This window comes from Panthera tigris, chromosome A1, assembly GCF_018350195.1.
Source record: "Panthera tigris isolate Pti1 chromosome A1, P.tigris_Pti1_mat1.1, whole genome shotgun sequence".
Taxonomy (NCBI): Eukaryota; Metazoa; Chordata; class Mammalia; order Carnivora; family Felidae; genus Panthera; species Panthera tigris.
In genome coordinates, this window is record NC_056660.1 from 205,085,699 (window position 1) to 205,111,842 (window position 26,144).

A 26,144-nucleotide genomic window follows, 5' to 3' on the forward strand; every position below is an offset into this window, starting at 1 on the left:
ATTAAATTCAACAGAATATCCAATTTCCCCAAAGCATTTCAGTTAGTCAAAATAGTCATGCATAGCTGCAGGAAGATGCTCATCACAACTTAAAGTAATTAACCAGATCATCTTGAGTAAAACATTTAATTTAATCTTGTTATCAGTGAGACCTGTACATAATTGTACAGACGCCAGAATCCCCGATTCTATGCCAAAGGCTAAGGGACAGGAGAGGGGCTGTCATTGTACATAAGGCGTTTCAATTTCTGTAATATATACATATACATGGAGTCCAAGGATCCTTATGATATTCGGCAAATTTTAAAAGGAAGATAACTATCTAAGTACATGGGGTTTGTACTATTTTGTAAATTCACTCACTTAATCTGCTACCTAACACTGTAGTACCTAGGCATTTAACTTATTCAAAAACTGAGATATAATAAATTTTATGTTCTTGAACATAAGATTTTAAAAAAATCACACAGCATGACTCTAATGTGTCTGGCTTCTCTCACTCAACGTAAAAATGTAGAGATACAGTGATATTATCGTGTGTATATATTAAATTATAGGGTTTTTTAAAAATAAAAACAGTGACCTTGATTTTGTTCTGAATCAAAACAGAAGTCTGAACTTACTGTTGATTTTCTCCTACAGAACATGATCTCTACAGCAAGTTCACTGTAATGAGAATGGGATCCAGCACTACCTCCCTTATTTAAGACAATTAGCCCAATGGTGACTAAGTAATTCTAGGGTGACCCTGTAACCCTAAAAAAAAATAAGGGAAAATAGCAGCTTAGCATCTATTTCCATATTTCCTAAATCTGTATCAAAAATAATGAAAACTTTCCCTCACAACTCTCCCTTGAAACTTAAAGCACTCACTCATTTAAGATCAATGGATATTTTCTCAAATAATCGTTTGTTGTTAATGTTGTTTGCTTTTCCTGACTAGGCCGCTGCATTGCCAACAGGTTACAGTGCAATGGAGAAAATGACTGTGGAGACAATTCGGATGAAAGGGATTGTGGAAGAGTAAAATCACGGTGCCCACACAAGCAACCCATCCCCAGCGTACAGTTGATGGGCACTGGGTATGTAATGTCTTTTTATCATTTAAGGGAGTAAAGTCATCTCTGAATGAATGCTCTGGAAGTAGCAATGAAAACAATGAGAAACGAGAAACATGATTGTCCACCTTCTTCATCAACCTCTCATGACTCCTACCGGCCCTGTCTCCAATGCTTGGCTTCTGGCTCAGGCAGTATGTGGACATGGTCCTCACTCCCAGGGAGCAAAAGAATTTAGCATTTTCACAATTAGTCTGTACCAGGCAATGCCACAGGCTCTTCATCAACATTGTTTCCATTCTCATATATCCTTCAGACAGGTCTGGAGTGAATCAGGCAAACTGGTAGGATGCCAGCCATTCTGGAAAATACTAAGGTAGATTCCTGGGGCTAGGTCTTGAATGGGTGAGTAACCAATCAGAAATGCACAGTTTCCTCATCTGTATGTTGGATGACTACAAGCTGATTTGAAGTTCTGTCCTAAGAAGTACTAATTAGATGGGACACCTGGGTGGCTCAGTCAAGCGTCCAACTTCGGCTCAGGTCATGATCTCACATGTGAGTTCAAGACCCAAATCACATGTGAGTTCAAGACCCAAATCAGGCTCTGTGCTAACAGCTCAGAGTCTGGAGCCTGCTTCAGATTCTGTGTCTCATTCTCTCTCTGCCCCTCCCCTACTTGTGCTCTGTCTCTCTCTGTCTCTCAAAAATAAATAAAACAAAAGAAAAAAAAGGAAGAAGAAGTCCTAATTAGAGTTGATTTAAGTGAGAGTGTGTCAATACCATCTTATCGATGTGCAGAAATGGTTTTCTTCTTTTCCTATCCTTGGAAGAAAACCTTAGCCAAAAACTCCCACTGATAATGGAGAAAGAGGGTATCAGAAAAGTATGCTTGTGACTGTCTTGAAACTCAAAACACTCAGGAAGGAAAACCAGTCCGCAAGCATGAGAGGCAAGCCCCGAGTCAATAATGGGAGACAAAGTCAGAAGGAAAGGAGTGAGGCAAACATAAAAAAAGAAAGGTGATTTATAAACACAAACAAACAAACAAACAATGGTAAGAAAAGAGGGTAAGAGGTGAACCGAACATGGCTAAGGCACCCAAACTTCCTCTCACATGAACTATGTGATGCACTGATAGGTCAGGACAGTTTAAAGGTGGAATCAAACCTGCATAGTCACCTGTCCTACTTGCTCACCTTATAAACTAGGAAACTGAGACTCAGGAAGGTGAGATAAAATGCCCAAGTCTACCAGCTAGTAAATGCTGACACAAGAATTAAAATCCAGATTTCAAAACCCAGGTTATTCCCACCATTACATTCTGATTTAGGACAATATCCACCTTAGAAATGAGAACATATTGGAAGAAATGTCAGTAGACCGGGCAAACCTCCTTCCAGTCTTTGAATAGTACTCAGCAATTCTAACATTCCTATTTTAGGTCATGAGGACATTGGAGGCTTGGCAAGGAATTCTAAATCCATTGGACCGAGCCAATGTCTCAGAATACTTTGGGAAATATAAGACAATGAAAACAGAACTAAACCTTAGTTGGAAGTATAAGGAAAATCAGTAAAGATAATCTCCTGTACTCTCTTTTTCCCATCAATTTTGGGCCAGAAAGCAAATAGTTTGCTATAGGCTTTTATTGCTTTGTATTAGACTCTCAAGTCTTCAGTTATGCAGCCAGACTTGTATAATATGAAACCTGGAGGCACCAAAGACAAACAGCAGTAGTTGCAAATACAACCTTATTTGAGTAGAATGAAAACCAGAAGCCAAATTCAAGGATAGAAGTAAAATGGGGAGCAACTACTAGCCTGGAAGTAAAGGGATCCAGGTTCTAGAACTAGTTCTGCATTAACTCATTACATTGTAACGAACTTATTGAATGTTTCTGGGTTGTTGTGTGCATTGGATGACTACAAACTGGTTTGAGCTTCTGTCCTTAGAATTCCTAATTAGAGTTAATTTCAGTGAGAGTGTTTTAATAGCATTTTCTTATCAATGTATAAAAATGGTTTCCTTCTTTTCCTTTCCCTGGAAGAAAGCCTCAGCCAAAAACTCCCACTGATAATCACATTTTTTAATGTTCTGATTGATGAGGGGTGACATTACAAATTCACCTCTTGCTCAGTTGGTCTAGACTCTAGAGTTACAGATGGGGAGGACCACATGCTATGTGTACTTTGGCAAAAGGACCATGCGGCCCTCTGCCAACCAGAGCTGTTGTCCCAAGGTTTCTCAGAAATGAGCAAAACCTGCTGCTCGGGGACAGCCAGTCCTCTCCTCGCCTCTCCAGGGACTGAGAATTTTGAGAGCTGCTTACTGGAATCTCTTTCTAATCTGCTGGCCTTAGAATCTCTGCCCCCTCTCTAACACATTCCCACCCCAAAACAGTAGCCTCCTAGGTAGCCATACCTCTTCTTTTTATGTTTGTTTGTTTGTTTGTTTGTTTGTTTATTTGAGAGAGACAGACAGACAGAGTGTGAGTGGGGGAGGGACAGAGAGAGAGGAGGACACAGAATTCAAGCTCTGAGCTGTCAACACAGAGTCTGATGTGGGGCTCAAACCCATGAACCACAAGATCATGACCTGAACCAAAGTTGAACGCTTAACTGACTGAGCCACCCAGGCACCCCAGCCATACTTCTTTTGAAGTAGCATCTCCCCAAGAAAGAATTTAACAAGACATATCAACATTCCTACATTGCCAGCAGCAGTCACCAGGTATTAAACCTGAAGCAAGAATCAGGCAATAACAGCATACTATTTGTTTTTTCTTAGCCTCCGTCTAGGTACAAATGCATACACACACACACACACACACACACACACACACAAACAGGTACACACATGCATATTTACATTATGTGTGTATATATAATTTTTAATTAAATTTTAAAAGTTACAAAATATGACACATAACGCCAAACTAGATAAAAACACTTTAAAAACTTAAAATATGAAAGAGTATGGTGTATTTGAAACACCAAAATATTTAAAGCCAAGTCAAATACCGCAGAAGGAGGAGAATGAATGAAAGTGAAAATTGCTACATAGTTGAATTAACTCCTAAAAGATTCCTCAGGATGGCCCTCATAGAACCACCTTCATCAAACTATCTTTGGGCTCTCTGCTGCCTTTATAGATTCCTCATGACCTGGAGCCATTTTTCTCAAGCCCTTTCTTGTTTGTGACAAATTCTTAAGTACATTGTATGAAACAGTATAAGGTCTGATACCATCTGCCTAAAGATAGTGTCAAATCCCACAGGTTAATGGCTTGGTCCCACAAGACCACCACCCTCAGATGCTAATCATAAGTTCTAATTGTCACCTATGATTCTGACACCTAGGAGGTTTTCGGGACTCCCTCCTCTTTGATTAATTTGCTAGAATGGCTCATGGAACTCAGTAAAACAATTTACTTACTATTGTTAAAAAACAAAATTCAACTGAGTAAGTGAAGATCTAATTGGCTTCATTCAATGATTCATGAATCAGACAGCATCCCATCCAGCAGATAGAAAGGAGCTCTGAGGAGCTATACAAAATGGAAGACTTTTATGGGCAGAAGGAGATGGAGCCAGGAAGTTTTTGCAAAGAGTGGATCATTTCAGGCAAGGTCACTTTCCTATGAGGGAAGGCAGGAGTCAATCAGGCAGATTAGTTCACTAGTGCTGACCAGGTAATTCCACATTGCTGGTTTAAGGCCACATTCCTAGGAAGGTAATTGAGAACTGCAATAAGATTAGGCATTCAGTCTTGGTTTGCTGACATGAAGCTTAGCCCAAGTGACTCCATTTTGTTGTTTCTTTTTTTTTTAACACTGTTTACAAGTTTATGATAAAAACGATATGAAAAACAATACAGATGAACCTCCAGTTGGAAGAGATGAGTAAGGCAAGGTATATGGGAAGAGGCATGGAGCTCCCATGCCCCCACCAGGGAGGCCACTCTCACAGCACTTCCATGTGTACCAACTGAGAAGCAATCTGAACCCCATACTTGTGAGATTTTTATGTAGGCATGATCCATCATTGACTCCATTTCCAGCCCCTCTCCCCTCTCAAGAGCTGGGAGATAAGGCTGGATATTCCAAGCTTCTAAAACGGCTTGGTCTTTCTGGTGACCAGCCCCTACTCAGGAGCCTACCAAAAGTCACCTCATTACAACAAAGACACTCTTATCACCCAGGAAATTCTAGGGGATTTAGGAGCCCTGTGTCAGAAACTAGGATCAAAGACCAAATATTAGGGGGTGCCTGGGTGGCTCAGTTGGTTAAGCGTCCAACTTTGGCTCAAGTCATGATCTCACAGTCTATGAGTTCAAGCCCTGCCCCGGCTCTGTGCTGACAGCCCAGAGCCCGGGGCCTGCTTCAGATTCTGCATCTCTCTCTCTCTCTCTGTCCTTCCTCTGCTTGCACTCTGTCTCTCTCTCAAAAATAAACATTTAAAAAAAAAACCAAAAACCAAATATTAGAACAAAAGATGCTCTCAGTGCTCTTATCACTTAGGAAGCCCCAGGAGCTAGGGGCACAGATCATTACATATATTTTTCTATTATCTCATCATATGTAATCCAGCATTATCAAACTTTTTGACACAAAACTTATTTTCACAGAATACACATTAATATCTATAAGAATTTATAAATATATTAGCATCTTCTTTTGGTAGTTCTATTTAATTTTTTTTTAACTCAAGTTAATTAACATACAGTGTGGCATTGGTTTCAGGAGTAGAACCCAGTGATGCATCTTTTACATATGACACCCAGTGCTCATCCCAACAGGTGCCCTAATTAATGCCCATCACCCATTCCCCCCGCCCCATAAACCCTCAGTTTATTCTCTGTATTTAAGAGTCTCTTCTGGTTTGCCTCCTCTGTTTTTATCTTATTTTTCCTTCCCTTCTTCTATGTTCATCTGTTTTGTTTCTTAAATTCCACGTATGAGTGAAATAATACATTTGTCTTTCTCTGACTGACTTATATTGATTAGCATAATACACTCTAGTTCCATCCACATTGTTGCAAATGGCAGGATTTCATTCTTTTTGATCGCCAACTAACACTCCATTGTATATATATATATACCACATCTGCTTTATCCATTCATCAGTCGATGGACATTTCGGCTCTTTCCATAATTTGGCCATTGTTGATAGTGCTGCTAGAAATATTAGAGTGCATGTGCCCCTTTGAATCAGCATTTTTGTATCCTTTGGGTAAACACCTAGTAGTGCAATTGCTGGGTTGTAGGGAAGTTCTATTTTTAGTGTTTTGAGGACACTCCATACTGTTTTCCACAGTGCCTACATGCATTTGTATTCTCACTAACAGTGCAAAAGGGTTCTCCTTTCTCCCCATCCTCACCAACATCTGTTGTTTCCTGAGTTGTTAATTTTAGCCACTCTGACAGGTGTGAAGTGTTATCTCATTGTGGTTTTGATTTGTATTTCTCTGATAATAAGTGATGTTGAGCATCTTTTCATGTGTCTGTTAACCATCTGGATGTCTTCTTTGGCAAAGTGTCTATTCATGTCTTCTACCCATTTCTTCACCAAATTATTTGCTTTTTTAATGTTGAGTTTGAAAAGATCTTTATAGATTTTGGATACTAACACTTTATCTGATATATCATTTGCAAATATCTTCTCCCATTCTGTCGGTTGCCTTTAGTTTTATTGATTGTTTCCTTCACTGTGCAGAACTTTTTTATCTTGATGAGGTCTGAATAGTTAATTTTTGTTTTTAGGAAATCCAGTGGCATCTTAGAGAAGTTTTTCATCTACCACAAAACAATTTCTTAAATTTCTATAATTTACTAAATAGTTGATTTGTGCTAATATCCTTGAGTTCCCTCATTTGTAAAATAGGGGAAATAATTATATCTATATCTATATCTACATCACATGATTATCACAACTATTAAATAAATATAATAGTGACATTAAATATAGATCAAATAGTGCATGACATGTCTACTATATACATACAGATATACATACATACATATAATAAATATATATGTATATTTACATATACTATATATATTTACATATACTATATATATGTATATATATGTAAGTATACATATATAGTAAATACATGTGTAAAATATACATATAGTAAATACATACATGGGAATAAATAAATGTAAGCATTTGTTGAATAAATTTTAAATATTATTACAGGTATTAAAAAACAATATTACAATTTTATTAAAATATTGTCATTAATGTTTAATTACTAGCTCTCTGTTAGAATTCCTTTACTGTATCATACTGAAGGAAGTGAACTGAGAATGGCATTAATTACGTAATAATTTATTTTATAATCTGATTCCAAAATTTGCACCGGTTTTATAAGTCATAAAATAAAATAAACCTATTTTTTTTTCATGCTAAAAGCCCAGAATAATTAAGTGAGTGGAATAGGGAGGAATCTAACTGAGCCAGAGGGGCTGAGTTTTGGCTTCCAGCAATTTCTGGATGCCTCACCATAAACGAAAAAAAAAAAAAAAAAAAGGCTGGGGGGGTGCTTTTCTTCAAGTCATTTGTCATGAGTCAAAAATGTCTAAGAAAGGAATTTCTTTCATATAAGCACAGTAAATTTTAAAGATTGCTCTACATGTATTGAATTCTTGAAAATTACTTTGTTTCCAGGTTTCATTTTCTAGCAGGAGAGCCCAGAGGAGAAGTCCTTGATAACTCTTTCACTGGAGGAATATGTAAAGCTGTCAAAAGCAGTAGAGCAAGTAATCCATACCGTGTTCCAGCCAATTTGGAAAATGTCAACTTTGAGGTATGACAGCCTATCATGGCGGCACCCCAGTGCCGATGGTGATGATAAGCAAAATTTCCAATGAAAAATTACTGATGAATGAAGGGACAGAATACAAAGGTAATGAACATTTTAAATCACCTATTCCGGTTGATGTTTAATCCTTCCACAACTCAGTGAGGTCAGTGTTATTATCATCAATTTACAGATGAGAAAACTAATGTAACTAATTTGCCCATAGGCAAACAGCCGGTAAGTAGTGGATTAGGGATTCAAGCCCAGGCTTCCCAAACTGCAGAGTCCATGCTTTCTCTGGTAAACATTTAGATGTACCATATCCCACACAGATAAATGGTTTGCTTTATTCAGAATTTCCTCCCACCAAAGCTACTTCTCTCAGGTAACCACAACACTCAGACATGTAAGAGTGCCTGTCTTCTTAAAATATCAAGATGAAGCTAAGTGTAACAGGGGTAGTTCGTATCTTTCTTCCTATTTTACTAGTTGATTTGTTTTTCTGTTTTCCTAAGTGTAATGAGTGATATGCTACATACTCACAGAATCTAGCCCAGTGCCTTATACATAGGCCCTCTACATTTGTTGAACTAAACAGTCTATTTCTTAAAAAAAGAAAAAAGTGTAGGGGTGCCTGGGTGGTTCAGTTGGTTAAGTGTCCGACTCTTGGTTTTGGCTCAGGTAATGATCTCATGGCTTCATGAGTTCCAGCCCCACATTGGACTCTGTGCTGGCAGTGTGCAGCCTGCTTAGGATTCTCTCTCTCTCTCTCTCTCTCTCTCTCTCTGCCCCTCCCCTACTTGTGTTCTCTCTGTCTCTCTCAAAATAAATAAATAAATAAATAAACTTTTAAAAAAGGAGAAAAATTTTTTCAATTCATTTATTTTGAGAGAGAGAGCGAGCATGCACATGCGTGTGAGAGCAGAAGTGGGGGAGAGAGAGAGGGAGATTGGGAGTCTCAGGCAGGCTCCACACTGTCAGTACAGAACCCGATCAGGGGCTGGATCTCACAAACCATGAGATTATGACCTGAGCCGAAATCAACAGCCAGATGCTTAACCAACTGAACCATCCAGGTAACCCATCAATAACCTATTTCTTTTAATTTATAATAAGAGCAGAGGAAAGATGTGATTTTAATGGTAACATCCATGCATACAAATTTGACATGTTTGAGAGAATTTCAGGGAGTCTAATGATTTCTGAGACTATTTTATGGATAGTGTGATTTCAGCAAAAGTCATTCAATTCTTCCTTTAGAAAACCTTTTACATATAACAAATACCAGTAGTTTTCCAATTCGATCAGCTTATTTTAAAGCCATCTAATATATATTAGTGGGCATAGGAAATGTCCTTGGGGACTAACTGCCAAATTCAAATACCTTTTGGGAGACTGACCCCAAAAAGTCCAATCTCTGCCTGCAGATAGAAGTGACATGGGTAACAAGTGACATGTGACCAGGCAAAGAAACTCCCCATTATCTCCCCACATATCCAGAAGAGCTAATTCCAGGGGGTCCACCACCACCAAGGGAGGTGGAAAAGGTCTTGCTGGTATGATAAATAGGAAGTCAGACTAGATACCATTCCAAAGAAATAGTAATTCGGTCAATAATAACATTACTCTTAAGATGTATTGTATTGAGGGATGCTTGGGTGGCTCAGTCGGTTAAGCAACTGACTCTTGGATTTGGCTCAGGTCATGATCTCACAGTTTTGTGAGTTCAAGCCCTGCGTCAGGCTCTGTACCTCTGTCCCTCTCTTCTCTGCATCTACCCTACTTGCGCTGTCTCTATCTCTCCTCAAAATAAATAAACTTTAAAAAAATGTATTGTATTGAATAGGCTTTAGAGACAGAGCTAAAACCCAAACGTTTACATATAATACTGTTACACTGAACCTAAACAATCAATCCATATGGTTACTTTTAAAATACAGTGATCCCTCCCACCCAAAACTTAGGTATTCTCAGCAAGCATCTATTTCATGCACTTTTACAAGTAACATGTTAAACTCAGCTCATGAGATGAGGGCAAATTTGTTATCTAAACTTTTCATACTTGATAGTTTTGAAGGTGTTTGCTTGTACTGTCTTACTCAATTCCCGTAACAACCTTCCCAGAAAAGTAAAAGATTGTTTATATCTATCTTACTAATAGGAGATCAAAGTTAGATAACTTTCTCAGAGTTATGCAACAAGTAAATGGCACGGCTCTTAGTGCAGTGCTGCTGAAGCTAGATGAGCCCTTGACCATAACAGCAAGAAAGACATTAACAACTGTGCAATGCATGCCAGGTTTGAGTACCTTTCAAAACTACCATTTAAAAGGTATCACCTGTGAGGTTCATGAATGATGTACCAGAGCCAGCTCTTCCAGCTTAAAAGAGCCAATCCTTAAATTGTTGGGAACTTCGGAAGCCAATTGGTAAACGTAGCCATGACTGAATATTAGATATATAATCTTACAATTAAATAAAAGTATTAAAAACATAGGTGATAATTACCCAAAATTTATCAATTCTCCATTATTTTGTTACATTTTACCATCGATGCTCTTGAGGTTACTTACATCTATTGAATCTATGTTACAAAAATGCTATATAATAATTTGCTGCTGTGCATCTCTTTCTGAGTTTGAGTTAAGGGGCATCACACAGGCAGCTGGGATCAGCTATGAGAGGAAAACAAAAGGCAAGTGCTGTAGTAAATCACAGGTTTTCCCCTTGCCAGAGAGCTGGTTTTTAAACATTCACCAGCAGACCACTGGATCCACCCACATAACTTGGTAACCCAAGTCTGGATGGCTAGTTACATCGGGTAATACAGCCTGAAAATCCTCATCCAGAATAAAATAGATTCTTTTCATTGTCAATGTAGATCTAAAACTTGTCGAACTTCAAGAAGCTACCTGAGTTGATCTCTAACTATATGTTGTTGAGTCTTAGGTACTATTCAACTGCTGACGAAGGTCATGGTGATATTTCTTCAAACAAAAGTTTGGGAATAACCAGAGTCAAGGTCACAAGAGAGTGGTGGACTTTTTACTGGTCCCTGTATTACTTCGTTCATGCTGTTAGCAGATAGCTGTGCAAATGTAAGCTGTATCTTATTGAGAACAACAGAGGAGGAGAAATTCAGCAGGCATCTGACTTCCCTTCTCCCATAGTATTGGAGTTCATGAAGACAGGTGAAACAACAGGTTGGCTGGTACACAAAGAGGCTCGTGAAAGGAAGGGAAGGGAAAGCTTTGGCTAGGAAGTCAGAATAGAAGTCCATAGGAAGAATTCTTCCTCTCAGGATCTCCCAGCTGCCAAGTGCAGAGCTCTGTCACCATAACATCACTGCATCAGTCCGCAGAGTTGCACCACTTACTCAGGAATCCTCCTCTCTTTTTCTAGGCGGTGCCGTGTGCTAAGCATTTGCTGTCAACAGCAAACTGCAGAGTATGGTTACCGCTAGACTTTGATTCTTAACAATACACTGGCTTACCTAGACAGGCCCCTTGCTGCATCCCAAAGCCTAAAAATTTTCATAGCTCTGCAGTCCCTCAAATCCTCCCTAAATCCCATGTGAAATTCACAACTTCAGGTTCTGTCTCTGACCCTCATAGCACAGGAAGTCAGTTGCCACTGGTCTCCATTCCTCCAGTCCCTCTTATCTCCTTCTGCTCCTCCTTACAAACCCATCTCCTTTCTTCAAACACAAACGTAAGTGTCAACACACATAAATTCCTAGGTCATCAGCCCACTGGATCCACAGTGAGGATGGATGGGCTCAGCGATGTATGTAATTATATGTAAATGAGGGGGTACCTGGGTGGCTCAGTCGGTTAAGCATTCGACTTCAGCTCAGGTCACGACCTCACGGTTTGTGAGTTTGAGCCCCGCATCAGGCTTTCTGCTATCAGCACAGAGCTTTCGATCCTCTGTCTCCCTCTCTCTCTGCCCCTCCTTCACTTGTTCTCTCTCTCTCTCTTTCTCTCAAAAATAAATAAACTTTAAAAAATATCTTTAAAAAATAATAATGTGTAAATGAAGATTAAAACCTTGTTGCCAGAGTTTGGTTAACATCTCTTCCTGGGAAAATCTATCCTTTCAAAAGTTGCCTTGGCTTTGCAAGTTCCCTTTCATGGAAGAGCATCCCCATCCTCTCTCCCTCTCTCCCCCTGTCACCCCCACATCTACTTGGTCAACAATTTCTGTGAACTTACTTCCTAAATATCTTTCAAATGCCCTACGTTCTTTCCACCCAACCGCCACCCCATGGACCTGGCCATTATCCTGTCTCACTTGACTTCCTCTAACAGTTTTTTACAACTGCTCTCCTTGCCTCCACTTTAGTTAACTATAGTTAACCTGATCTCTGCAAAAACACAGATGTCACAGTAACACTCCCAATTTTTCATTCATTCCATAAATAGTTTTAAAGAACCTATTATATGCAAAATCTTGCCTTTATAAGTCAATTCAAATACTTTCTCAGGGCATTCAAGGCCCAGCCCCAGGTTTCCAGTTCAGTCTAATTTTTCAGCCCTGCTCACCCATGGGTAGATTTTCTCTGAGCTGCTGCCCAGGATATCTGAGCCCCCTTCCTTACATGCAAATATCTTTTCCTTTAAGCAGATACATCTTTTTGTGTATAAGAGCTAATTCATTTGACAATAAATTTCATATTTTAAAAAAAAGAGCTAATTCATAAAACAAAATATTTGTAGTCTGAGTTTTTTTAGAGAAATGGTAAAGAAATGTCAGCAGCTATATTTAAATAGAATTGTATCGCTTCATTGCTAACTGAAGGGCTTCATTTCGGGGCCCTTTAAAGGCTAACTTGCATGCCCTGTAGTATCTGAAAGTCACATTGAACTTTTGTGTGTATCTTACTATTGAGCAAGATTCTTTTGCAACTGGGTTATTTTGTCTTTCCTCCACTAATTGTACAAGCTCTTTGATTGTGACATGTGGTTTGCCTCACAGTGCATTTTAATTTTGAATATTTTAAAACAAGAAATTTTTCCATTGCAAACCAGACAGGCATCTTTAACATAAAGTACTCTTCAATCAATTTATTTTGCAACTTCTTTTTTTTTTTTAATTCATCCATCGTCCCTTTTTGCCAGCATAATCATAACAGGGATTTAACTTGTACTGGGAAAATACCCTGCTCCACTCCTACTTCAAGTCAAGTCCCACTGGCTTTTTTTTTTTCCTCCTCTTTCCAGACCCAGTCAGTGAAGGATTATAACCCTCCACCATGCAGAACCAATCAAGTATTTGTCCTCTGTCCCATAGACATAGCCAGTAGAGTGCTGATGCCCAACATCTAAATAAGTCTAGGTGGGTGGGGATGCAACCAGAGCAAGGAAGGACAGGATCTGTGCTCCCATCTGCTAGGCCTCAATTTTCTGGAAGATACCTTCAGTTAGATTGCAAAGAGGCTGAAAGTCACAGGCAGACCAGAAATAGCCCTCGTTTTTTTTATCATGCTGCTAAATATCATTTTAGGAGTTGTTTCCTTGACAAAGACTTTCCTGGTGTGGCCTCTCTGGGTTCAATGATTATTTAGGCCAACCTCTTTTGGAGCACATCACTTCCCACACTGGATTAAGTGTGCTTGTTTGTCTCTCTAACTAAACTATTGACTCATGGAGGGCAGGAACTAATTTCTTTTTTATTTCTAGCAAAATGGGTTCTCAACAAATATTTATTGAATGCATAAAGGAATGAAGCATCATTGCCTGAGATCTTAACAAGTAGTTCTAATATTTCCTAAGTTTCATCCCATTTCATATGGATTTTTCTCCAGGTGCAAACTGAAGAAGATGATTTAGAAACTGACTTCTACAAGGACTTAGTTCCTCTTACAAAAAATGAAAATAAACAAGCTGCATTCCGGGGCGAAGAGAAAAAAAGCTTTCATGTACCAATTTTTTATTCCTCAAAGAAAACTCAAAGCACCACCCATAATTCTGCCTTCAAACAAGCCATTCAAGCCTCCCACAAAAAGGTAATAAAAATGGCTCCCAATCTTTTTATTCTTTTCTGAAAGTTAACACTAAGTCCAGCAATCATGCAATGAGAAGGGGAGAGTTTTTGATATCAAATTGGCAAGATTTCGAACACAAATTTAAATACATTTAGTTTGTTGATAAATCCCATTTCAAAAGTTATAGAAGTGATATGTATAATGTTGCATACACTTGGCTGTGTTTATGGTTGTGTTCTGTTTAAGTTTTCTTTGTCTTACTGTTTTAGGTGTATTTTTTATAAGCTACATGTAACAGAACTTTACTTTTTTAACATAATCTGACAATTAGAACTTTGCTAGGGAAATTCTGCCTTCTTTGATTTAACAAACTCACTGAAATACTTGATCATGTTTCTTCCATCTTTAATTTTTCATACTCATTTTACTTTGTTGCTGTTTCCTATTTCTCTACTATGGCTGTCTTTGTCACATTTCTGGTTACCCCTTTTGGTCATTTTGGAAGTTCTACTAGAACATTTGGAAGTTCTCTCTTTTTTAGAGAGAGTGCAAATGAGGGAGGGACATAGAGAGGGGAACAGAGGATCCAAGGTGGGCTCTCCGCTAACAGCAGAGAGCCCGATGCAGGGCTCAAACCCATGAACTGTGAGATCATGACTTGAACTGAAGTTGGATGCTTAACCAACTGAGCCACCCAGGTGCCCCTAAACTTTTTAAATTCTGCTTGTGATGACCTTTGTCTAGTTAACAAGCATAATTAAGCCTATGTTTTTTCTTTCATCACATGAAGTAATATCTACAGCCCCCAAAAGGTATTTTACTTCCCCACACCCCATTCCCACTATCTCCTTGAGAATGGGTCTACGTTCTGCTCCCCTACCAATATCATTACAGGCCTCCAAAACCTCAATTTTACTGAGGTAGTTCAAAACCTTTGTGTTCCAAGCTATTTGCTAGGATTGTTTTGTGTTCAGTTTTATATTACATATGTTCATTTGTATTTTATCCTGACTCTTGTTTAGTCTATTTTAAAGATTCCTCACATAACACTTATAAATTCCAAGTTCATAGTCTGTATTTTATATCTGTGTAATATTTTATATACGTACGTGTGTGTGTGTGTGTGTGTGTGTGTCTATACATTTACTCCCTAAGTCCTTATATATCTAAAAACCCTACATTTTCCCTGAGCAATAAAGATAAGGAATATCTTGGCCAAATATAGGAATCTTGAATCATAGTCTTCTTTTCTTGGTAGTTAGTGGATGTTATTCCACTATCTTCTACTTTTCGTTGTTGCATAGGAAAAATCACATGCATAACTGGTTGTCTTTCTTTTATTTTCTCTGTCTGGAAATTTATAATTTTTATTGTTGTTGTTTATAATTTAGGTTGTATCTGAGTATTAGACTTCTTCCATTAATCTTTCCAGGAACTAACAAAGTTCTTTCAATATGTAAAGGTATATCTTCATCCAGTAATCTTTCTTCCTCCCTTCCTTTTTCTTTTATTATTTGTATATTAAAACTCCTGGACTTGTTTTCCAGCTCTTAAGCGATTTAGGAGATAGATTTCTATTAGACGTTTTTAAACATTTACAAAGTTCTTTTAAAATAGTATCTGTTCCTGGGGTGCCTGGGGTGGCCAAGTTGGTTAAATGTCTGGCTCTTGATTTCAGCTTAGGCTGTGATCTCACGGTTCTTGAGTTCAAGCCCTGTGTCTGACTCTGCACTGACAATGCTGAGCCTGTTTGGGATTCTCTCTGCCCCTCCCCAACATGCTTGCTCTCTCTCTCTCTCTCTCTCTCTCTCTCAAAATAAATAAATGAACTTAAAAAAAAAAAATAGTCTCTGTTCCTCCCAAAACCACCACTCAGTGGTATTTGCTCCTTCCAAAGAGATGAATGGGAAGACTGAGCCCTGAATCATAGAGTGTGAAGGGGCGGTGAAAAGAGGAACCATAACTGGAACAAAGGGGAACAGCAGCTGGAGGGCATCATTTTATGGCTCCTCCTGCCCTTACCATAGTGCCTCTCACACATTTATTTATTCATCTATCTATCTATATATATATAAAATAGCCCCATTTATAGATAATTTTCCTAGGCTGATTTCATTTATCTTGAAAAGAACCCTAAGGGGGGATCAGAGTAGATATTTTCAAGAACATTTTACAGATGAGTACATGAAGTCCATATATTTATTCTGAAGTCAAGAAATATTTATCAAATATCTACCATGTGCCAAGTACTACACTAAAACTCAAGAAGCTGAGTGGCTCCTGTGATGTCACAGTGAGTAAATGCCAGAGTCGGGCATTGAAATCAGCTTGTCTGATTTTTGCCCACTGTTTATATCCACTACATTATACCTCAAGCTATCTGCTTATTCATTCATTCTGTTATTCATAATTTCAACAAACTATGAAAAGAGTAGAGTTCTGGTGATATGAACACATAAAAGAAAAAAAGAGGGAATAAAATGATTCCTTTTATAACATATCGTTAGTTCACTTTATTTTTTTTTTAATTTTTTTTAACGTTTATTTATTTTTGAGACAGAGAGAGACAGAGCATGAATGGGGGAGGGTCAAAGAGAGAGAGGGAGACACAGAATCCGAAACAGGCTCCAGGCTCTGAGCTGTCAGCACAGAGCCTGACACAGGGCTCGAACTCACGGACTGCAAGATCATGACCTGAGCCGGAGTCGGACGCTTAACCGACTGAGCCACCCAGGCGCCCCTCGTTAGTTCACTTTAGAATGGGCTATAGGTAGCATAGTGTCTCTCAAACTTACCAAATTATATTCTTTTTTCTTTTGAATTTTTATTTTAATTCCAGTTAACACAGTGTTATATTAGTTTTAGGTGTACAATATAGAGATTGAACCATTCCATACAACACCCGGTGCTCATCAGACAAGTGCACTCCTTAATCCCCATCCCTTTTAACCCATCCCCCCACTCACTTCCCCTCTGGTACCATCAGTTTGTTCTGTATAACTAAACGTCTGTTTTTTTTATTTGTCTCTCTCTTTTTCCCCCTAGTTCATTTGTTTCGTTTCTTAAATTCCACATATGAGTGAAATCATCTGGTATTTGTCTTTCTCTGACTTACTTCACTTAGCATAATACTCTGGCTGTATCCGTGTGATTGTAAATGGCAAGATTTCATTCTTTCTTATGGCTGACTAATGCAAATTATATTCTTAAGACAAGTTAGTATTGGGGCGCCTGGGTGGCTCAGTCAGTTGAGCGTCCGACTTCGGCTCAGGTCATGATCTCACTGTTCGTGAGTTCAGGCCCTGCATCAGGCTCTGTGCTGACAGCTAGGAGCCTGGAGCCTGCTTCCGATTCTGTGTCTCCCTCTCTCTCTGCCTCTCCCCCACTTGTGTTCTGTCTCTCTCTGCCTCTCAAAAATAAAGAAAACTAATTTAAAAAATTTACAAAAAAGACAAGTTAGTATCAGAATTATTAGGAAGTAAAAATATATATCCCATGGTCCTTCTCTTAATATACTGATTCAGAATATCTGGGGTTGGGCATGTGATTCTGGTTTTCTTTTTTTAAGCCCCCAGCTCATTCTGATATAGCCAAGATTGGAAACAACTGCTTAAAAATATAGTCCAAAATGAGAAGGAAAATGGACATGTAGAAAGAGACATAGATATATACATCAGTCTCAACATTAAGATTTGCTTGACAGAATTGGTTTATAAATGTTTCAGCCATGCTAGAGAAAACTTGTAAAACGCTTATCTGTGGATAAACAGATGTTAGTTGATCCTCTAAGAGTCTGCCCCAAATTGGGAACATTTTAGGCTATTCACAGTAGCAGCTGGAACTTTTGAAACTGCTAATATTCACCCATTTTTGACCTACAAAATTGTCAACTTCATCGGGTTCTACCCAGTATCTTTGATTAGATCGCAACAGAATAAGGAAATCCTGGGTTAAGTAGAAAACGCTACTGATGGGGCGCCTGGGTGGCTCAGTCGGTTAAACGTCCGACTTCGGCTCAGGTCATGGTCTCACGGTCGGTGAGTTCGAGCCCCGCGTCAGGCTCTGTGCTGACAGCTCAGAGCCTGGAGCCTGTTTCGGATTCTGTGTCTCCCTCTCTCTCTCTGACCCTCCCCCACTCATGCTCTGTCTCTCTCTGTCTCAAAAATAAATAAACGTTAAAAAAGAAAGAAAACGCTACTGCAACGTCTCTTAGTCTTCAAATAGTGAAAACAAGGTACCACAAACTTGAAAAATCAATCCACTCCCTCCAGTGGAGCTTAATGCTTTATTTACTCATTTCATCAATCACAGATCTAACTAAACATTTGTTAGGCAGGTAATCTGTTTCAAAGTCAAAATACCTGGTGTCTCAGTAAGATTCAGTGCTTTTCTGAATTACTTTATGAAGTTGAATCCACAAAAAGATGGCAAAAATAAAGCAAGATCTCACAGAATGTTGAGACAGATCATACATTTTTTACTTTTTAAATATTTTTTAAAGTTTATTTATTTATTTTGAAAGAGATAGAGGCAGAGAGAGAGGGAGAAAGAGAATCCTAAACAGGCTCCATGTTGTCAGCACAGAGCCCAACACAGGGCTCGAACCCACAATCTGTGAGATCATGACCTGAGCCAAAACCAAGGGTTGGGACACTTAATGACTGAGCCATCCAGGCATCCCGATCATACATAGTTAATAACCTACTGTCATGTAATGGGTTAGCCTAAAATAGCCCCATTTTAACCATGCTGCATTTGATAAATGCTTGGCTTGTGCTGAGTTGAGTTACCAAAGTTTCACTTGTATGTTTATAATTTAGTTGGTAGAGCAACCTGGAAATTTTGAACCACCCATACCAATGTCCATGTCTGAATAGGTATTTCAGATACTCTGGAAGTGAGTGTGCTTCTTACTAAAAGCATAAGATCCCTCCAACTTTCTAAAGGCATGGTTCTGTGACAAAATTCAAGTATTAAACTTAAAAATAGAATTGATGGACAATGAAAATGTAAGCCCCTCAAAGGGATGCACTTTGTCTACCTTGCCCATTTCTGTGTCCACAGCATCTGAGGTAGCTGAGCAATAAATGTGTTAAAAGGCAAAAAGGGAGGGCGAGGGGTGGAAAGGGGTAGGAGAGAAGCAAAGGGAAAGACAGAGGGAGGGGAGTGAATGGTGACTCTTCTTCAATACTTGTGATTATTTCTTTTCTTTTGTGTTAGCAGACATTTTATGCCATAATTATAGCACACAGGAAAACAGCGATTTAATAATTTACAGCTACGATAAAGTTCTTTTGCTGAAATATGCTCCTCTCTCTGCTCATATTACTCAAATACTACAATTTGCTAAAATTGAGAAATAGATAAATTATATAATTTTTTTAAGAACAGCATACATGGGTACACTCATAAAACCCAGGGGATATGTAGAACAATAATTTAATAGAATGAGATTTGGGTATAATACCAACCACCAAATCATAAATTAACCCAACATAAAAAGAAATGAATAAAAAAACTCTCAAACAAATATTTCTGTTGATGGGTGGAAGAGAGAGAATATAAATAATTTTGTTTAATCTTAACCCTGAGTAATTTTGAATCACAGCGTCTTAGAGTTGAAAGGGGTGTGCTATGTCATCTGGTGGATAACTGTCATTTATATACCAGGTGACATTTCACAGACAACTGGGGCCTAGAAAATGCAAATGCCAGTTAGTGACAAAGTTGTGACTTGAATCTCAATTGCGTAACTTCCAATTAAAAATATATGCAATCCTTTTTCGACGTGTTGCATCAGCAAGTCTTTCTAAATAAAAACTCAGTAGGGACACAGCTACGATTGACAAGCAAGAGTGAAAGATTTACTTTTCTGATAATTGATTGATCTCTTTTTGGTATGCCTTTGGTATGCCTATTGATCTCTTTTGATAAGCCTACCAAACCTATGCCTCAGTCACAGTTTACATGACTGAGATCATCTTACCTGTTCAGCGCTTTGGACATCGCAGGAAAAAGTTGTGGAAAATAAAATGAAAATTATGTTTTTGTGTGTGAGATCATGCCATAGAGAGTTAAAGTTATCATGTTATGGTTGGAAGGCAGCTAGTGATAAATAGATGACATTTAAAGGCTTGACACTTCAAGCTTTTATTACGTTTAATCATCTTGTTTTCTTTCTTGTTTTTCCTCTTTTCTCCTCTTCCTTTTAGGATTCTAGTTTTACTAGGGTCCATAAGGTGATAAAAGTCTCAAACTTCACAATGAAAACTAAAGATCTGCAGCTTTCTGATGTCTTTTTGAAAGCACTTAACCACCTGCCTCTAGAATACAACTTTGCTTTGTATAGTCGGATATTTGATGACTTCGGGACTCACTATTTCACCTCTGGCTCCCTGGGCGGCGTGTATGACCTCCTCTACCAGTTTAGCGTCGAGGAACTGAAGAACTCAGGTAGACCTTCTGCCGGCCTCCCTTTTTTTTTAAACCTGATTCGAATGCGTGCAATTCATTTTCCTCTTATTCTATTAATTCTTCTTTATTAACTTGTAGACTCCACTGTACTTCCAAAATGATAGGAAGAACAACCAAAAGGTACACACTCAAATAAATAAAAATATAAAATTAGGACCCCCCCCAAAAAAAGAAAAAATATACTTAACCTCTCTCATTGGGCATTAGATTTGTCTCTGAGTTTCCTGACATGTGGGAACATCATAAGCTACACAGTAGTGGTAACCTAAAAGAGAGATACATGCTATTACCTCAAGAAAAATGAGATTTGTCCTGAAACTAAGCTCCAAAAGATAATTTACTTACAGCAATTTTATAGGAGATAATAATTTTATAGAATAATAATTATAGCAAATTTTCTAACAGTCTTTTTCTTTTAATAATGTTTTAAGTAAAAGCCAAGGGCATTAAGATAAAAGAACAATTAAGAACTTGACAAGGGACTAAATTAATGTGGGCTAGATATGCACCTACCAGTGATAAAATTGAAACCAGATGAGAAGCACTTATTTTGAAGAAAGTTGGCAAATTTTTATTTTGGGATATAATCAGGGATATTTTTCTGCTTATATGTAAAATAACAATAAAAGCCTTGGTTTATAGATAAGCCTTGGTTTCTTAAGTGTTAGCTTAAATTGCCACTATTAATTATTATTATAGCTTAAACACCATTGGATAAATTCATTTTCAGACTCCTTCATGAAATGACACAGGGCCTTTGTGATGATTCTATCATGTGTCTCTTGAGAACATGGTTAGGAAATTGTAACCAGAACTCAACTGACCAATTACCCCATGTAAATAAGAATTCTTGATCATGTAACTTTTATATAGAAGAAATCAGGAATTCATTTAAAGAGACATCAGGCCAACTCTGGGGCCAACAGAGTGTCAATCCCTTTGTTCTTACATCTCATGATGGCAAATACTAATGTTTAATGTGGCTGCCCTGAGTTATTCCAAACTTTGAGTGACCAGGTATCCCTCATGATCTGCTTCCTAAGAGAGAAGAGGGCATAAATGTCTTTGAGAAGGACTTTCAGTAAGAGGATCTAAAAAAATTACTATCTGACAGAGTTACTGAAATCCAAAAGATTTATGCTGTGATGGGCTTTTCACATTGCCTGACCCTTATGTTTCATTTAAGTTATCCTTTCCACAGGAGTGATGTTTGTATGATGAATTTGATATCTTCTCCCATGAGAACACCAGCAACATTAATGCTGAGCAAAAGTGCTTGGGGAAAATCTCTGGCCCTTGATTGGTTTCATCTCACCCCTGGGATGAAATTATTCTGGTCACTTGCTGCTATAGCCCAGAAAATAATTTCTCATTTGATCAGCTGTACTTATCATGCATTCAAAGCAAAGCCTCTAAAGGCTCAGAGATCAGGTCAGTTAAAGAACTATGTGAATCTTTAATCAACCATCCAGCATTTTAATAGTTGAAGACCCCTGACCAAAAGGAAGTGATGAGCTACACTTTCCTACTGAAACATTCTCACCTTCTGTGTCTTTCTCTATAAATAGAGGTAGAGGCTAACAAACAGGAACACATAATAAGGGAAAGAAAGGAAGTTTGAGATGTAATAGGAAACTGGAGATATATGACCGTAAATACCTATGTACTCATATACAAACTATATATATATATGTATATATATATGTATATATATACGTATATATATGTATACACACACACGCATATATATATACACACACGCACACACATATATATGACATATATAGTACTTAAAGTGTATATATATGTATATTTGATTAAACATATTTCTATATTCTTATATGTAATATATATTCTTATATTCAATGAGTATATATTTCTCTGAGTCACAAAAATAATACCGATGCACAGTTTTAATTATGGCTAAGATGAAGCACGCCCAGACAGAAACAAATCTCAATAAAATGGAATTCCTTGGTGGGTATGCTCACCTGTTTTTGCCTGCTCTCTAAATGAATATATATTCTGGCCTCCTCCTCTCTTTTTCCATTTCTTTTCCCTTTGCGTAGCCATAACATGAAACTAGAGTATAGGCTTGGTTTTTATTTGCTTTATTCAGTAAGAATTGTATCCCTTGTCATTAATTTCAGAAGTATGACCTGAATATTTCATAGTACCTTCTCTCCCTCAAGAGGAGTAAAGCAAAATTAAATTGCTTTTTATTTGCATCCTTCATATATTCCTCTATTGTTCAATGTCCCATAGTCAATTTAAAACCTGAAGAAAAGTTGACATTGCTTCAGTGTGCTAGGTGAAAAAAAATTCAGAAATATAGTAAGAACATTAAAGAATTAAAATATCATAATATGCAAGATGGTAATTTAAACTCCTTTTGTTGAGAAGTCATTTCCTACTCTGAACTGGGAGGAAAACAATTACTGGCCCCACCATTTACCCGTATGACATTTTCAAGTAACACTGTTGACCTTTGCCCAGAATAGCTGAGGACATTTCTGAAATGCTTGTCCCTACGCAACATCAGAGGGACGCTTGGGTTTGAGAGGTCAAGTGCTACAGCATCCAGCAATTGGATAGAGGTCAGGCAGCAAGCTACAGGTTATACAGGGGAAGACAGGCTTATCCAGAAATTCACTGATAAAGCCTTCATATTTTAATCGCTGCATGACCAACGAATGCCATGGCTCATAAGAAGGATTCACCATTCGAATCTTCGAAGATTCTCCATTAGCCCTCAGAAAATCAAACTAAGTTGATAGTTAATTAATTATGTTGTAGTTAATGAATTGGACACAGAAAATTTAATTTTCATTTCTAAATAATAAAAACTTAATGAAAAAATTCAAAAAGGATAGGAGCTCTACAACATAAATGCATTAAATTCCTAACATGGTCTAACCATTATACTGATCTACTTGTTAGAACAATACTACCAGGAGAAAATGACTCATATTTATTCAGCTTGACCAAAAAAGAAAAACAGACTTTTTGTTTGTTTGTTTATTAGAGTTAAAGATGCAAGGTAAACATCAAGACTTCAAACTAAGAATTTTTCACTGCCAACTTATAACGCATCCCTTCAAATGTGTCAAACTATTGAAAAAACTATGAAGTGGGCAGACCCCATCCCCTTCCACCCCATCCCCGTCTACCTGGCCTCATTTCTCAGTCATCTGTGCCTTTAGGATTCAATTTCAGCATCGCACCTAAACTGTGCCTCAAGCTCTAAAAATATTCCTCTGCCGATTGTGATCTACAACCCTGAACATCAGTATTTGATGAACTACTTTGCTTTAAGGTGCTTAAGAGCTGATCCTAACAGTAGTATCTCTTGTGTGTTCATGTTTTGTGAGGCAATTTTTAACTAAACATCAAAAACCTGAATTCTTGTGTCAGCTATACTTTAGTTGAAATAAACTATGTTAAAAACAAAAACCAAAATCTGGAATCTAATTTTGGTATTTCAGGTAGCAGGTCAGGAGGCTTAGGAAGCTCTTCAGAAAGAGGAGACGTTGATTCTTTTCAAATTACCCCAGATGGGCAGCACCAACTCAGTCTACAAATAGCCAGACCTATTTCCCTGCACTGTGTCCCACTTGATCCCTGACACAGCATAGATTTTGAAGCCATTGAGAACATAGACAGGGATTGTGGTGGGAAAGTGTGACTCAGATGCCAAAATCTTCAACAAATGATGCTTGCAAATTTGGTAAAAGACAAGAACAAAGAGGACTGAAGGTATGAGCACTGAACAGCCTGAGCTTCCAGGCATCAGGGTTTTGACAAGACTTTTAAACCTGGAGACTCATCCTATGGAGGCGCTGGGAAGCTAGGAAGATATCAACCCCCACTTCCCAAGGCTGGGGATGAGGCAGCATTCATCTCCCTTGGAGACATCAGGAGAAACTTTGCGTACAGGCTGGAATGGTGATGAGGAGAGAGAGAGAATAGTCAGTGAGGACACTGAGAAGAATTCATAGGTCAGGAAGTCAGAATTTCTGAGTTTTGGAGGTACAGGTGGAGTGTGCAGCTGACCCAGGGAGACAGGCATGAGAACGAGTGTTCAGCGAAGGAGAGATGACAAAAAAGATTTCCATTTTAGGTGACAATGGGGCAAAAAAGTGAGGTGGACTCAGGCCTCACAGAAACAGTTGTGGCCCAGAAAGAAGGCCTGACCGGGGCACCGCACAGAACGTGTGTTCATCTCTTGATCTTCAGGACTATACAGTGGCCGTGGCCAGTGGGACAGGTGATCTTTGAGGCTCACTGTGTGTAGGCAACAGGGAGAAGCCAACATGATCCCCATGGGATGGGCCACAGTCACCTTATATGTACTTCTTAGGGCCAGGGTTGAAGGGAGAGACAGCAGGGACTCATAAACACTTCCTCTGTTCAGGATCATCCCAGGGCCTAAAAAGGACTGAATCTGTAGGTGAAGGTGTGAATTATCGAGTTTATAGGAACTGGGGAAGGATTTGCAGTGGTGCATCCTCGTGATGTTTTGTTTGCACTCCATTTCCTAGGTTTAACAGAGGAAGAAATCCGAAACTGTGTCCGGATTGAAACAAAGAAACGCAGGTTAGGTTTTAAGAAAAAAAAAGTGGAACATCGGTGCACCACGAACAAGATGTCAGAGAAATATGAAGGTAAGAGCTCTCTCTCTTAGCGGTTTACCTCATGTGTCCTGCAGCTGCCCTGATGGGAGTACCATGCTATACTTTGAGGGCGCTATGTTTTTAAGTCTATTTATTGAAAGGGAGAGAGAAAGAGAGAGAGAGAGAATGAAAAAGGGAGAGGCAGAGAGACAGAGAGAGAGAATCCCAAGAAGGCTCCACACTGTCAGCACAGAGCCCAATGTAGGGCTCGATCCCAAAAACTGTGAGATCATGGCCTGAGCTGAGATCAAGAGTCCCACGCTTAACCCACTGAACCACCCAGGTGCCCCTTGCTTGTGCAAATGTTTTTAACTTTCATTTATTTCATATATCTACCTCAAAGCCCTCTGTGTGGTAGGGGGAGGGTGCAAACAAAATATCATTAGCACTACTTAAAAGGGAAATAAAGTTTTCTTGATCTTTTTTAAAAATTTTTTTAATGTTTATTTTTGACAGAGGGAGAGACAGAGCATGAGTGGGGGAGGGGCAGAGATAGAGGGAGACACAGAATCTGAAGCAGGCTCCAGGCTCCGAGCTGTAAGCACAGAGCCTGACGCAGGGCTTGAACTCACGGACCGCGAGATCGTGACCTGAGCCGAAGTCATGACCTGAGCTGAAGTCAACGCTCAACCGACTAAGCCACCCAGGCACCCCAAGTGTTGCTCTTGATCTTATATTTAGGTTGTTTACTTTAACATTTATTGGTTCTTCCCATGGGCTGAACTCAGTATTAGGCATTGTGAGGTAGAAATAATTCAGCCATTCCTATAAAGGAGCTTACAAAGTAACTATACATATAAACAACCATTAAAAATACAGAATGATAAGCGTCTAAGAGAGGTATGTAAATAAGGCTCCAGAAACCAAGCCAGAAACCTGAGTGTTGCTTTAATTTCTCCCTCTTTCTGGCCTTCACATCCAATAAGTAATCACTCTACATCCTTAATATTTTTCCCATTCACACCCATCCGTTCATTATTTCCAACCTGGATTTCCACAGAAGCCTCCTGACTGGTCCCCCTGCCTCTACTGTGGCCTTTCGCCAATGTATTCTACACATTTCTTGTGACAAGAAATTCTTCCAAGGCAAATCTTATCATGAAACTCTCATGCCTTAATCATGGTTTCATATAGCCTTAAAGATAAAT

At 38.6% G+C, this 26,144-nt stretch overlaps 1 protein-coding gene across 2 annotated transcripts in view; it reads left to right on the forward strand.

The window, feature by feature from the left end:
• Positions 1–26,144, forward strand: part of C6 (complement C6) — a 65,060-nt gene that overhangs the window by 12,273 nt on the left and 26,643 nt on the right. For both annotated transcript variants that reach the window (XM_015543515.2, XM_015543516.2), the window contains 5 exons: positions 944–1,082; positions 7,732–7,870; positions 13,670–13,870; positions 20,062–20,302; positions 24,865–24,987. In XM_015543515.2, coding sequence (XP_015399001.2) covers positions 944–1,082; positions 7,732–7,870; positions 13,670–13,870; positions 20,062–20,302; positions 24,865–24,987 — 843 coding nt within the window. The remainder of the gene's footprint in view (positions 1–943; positions 1,083–7,731; positions 7,871–13,669; positions 13,871–20,061; positions 20,303–24,864; positions 24,988–26,144) is intronic.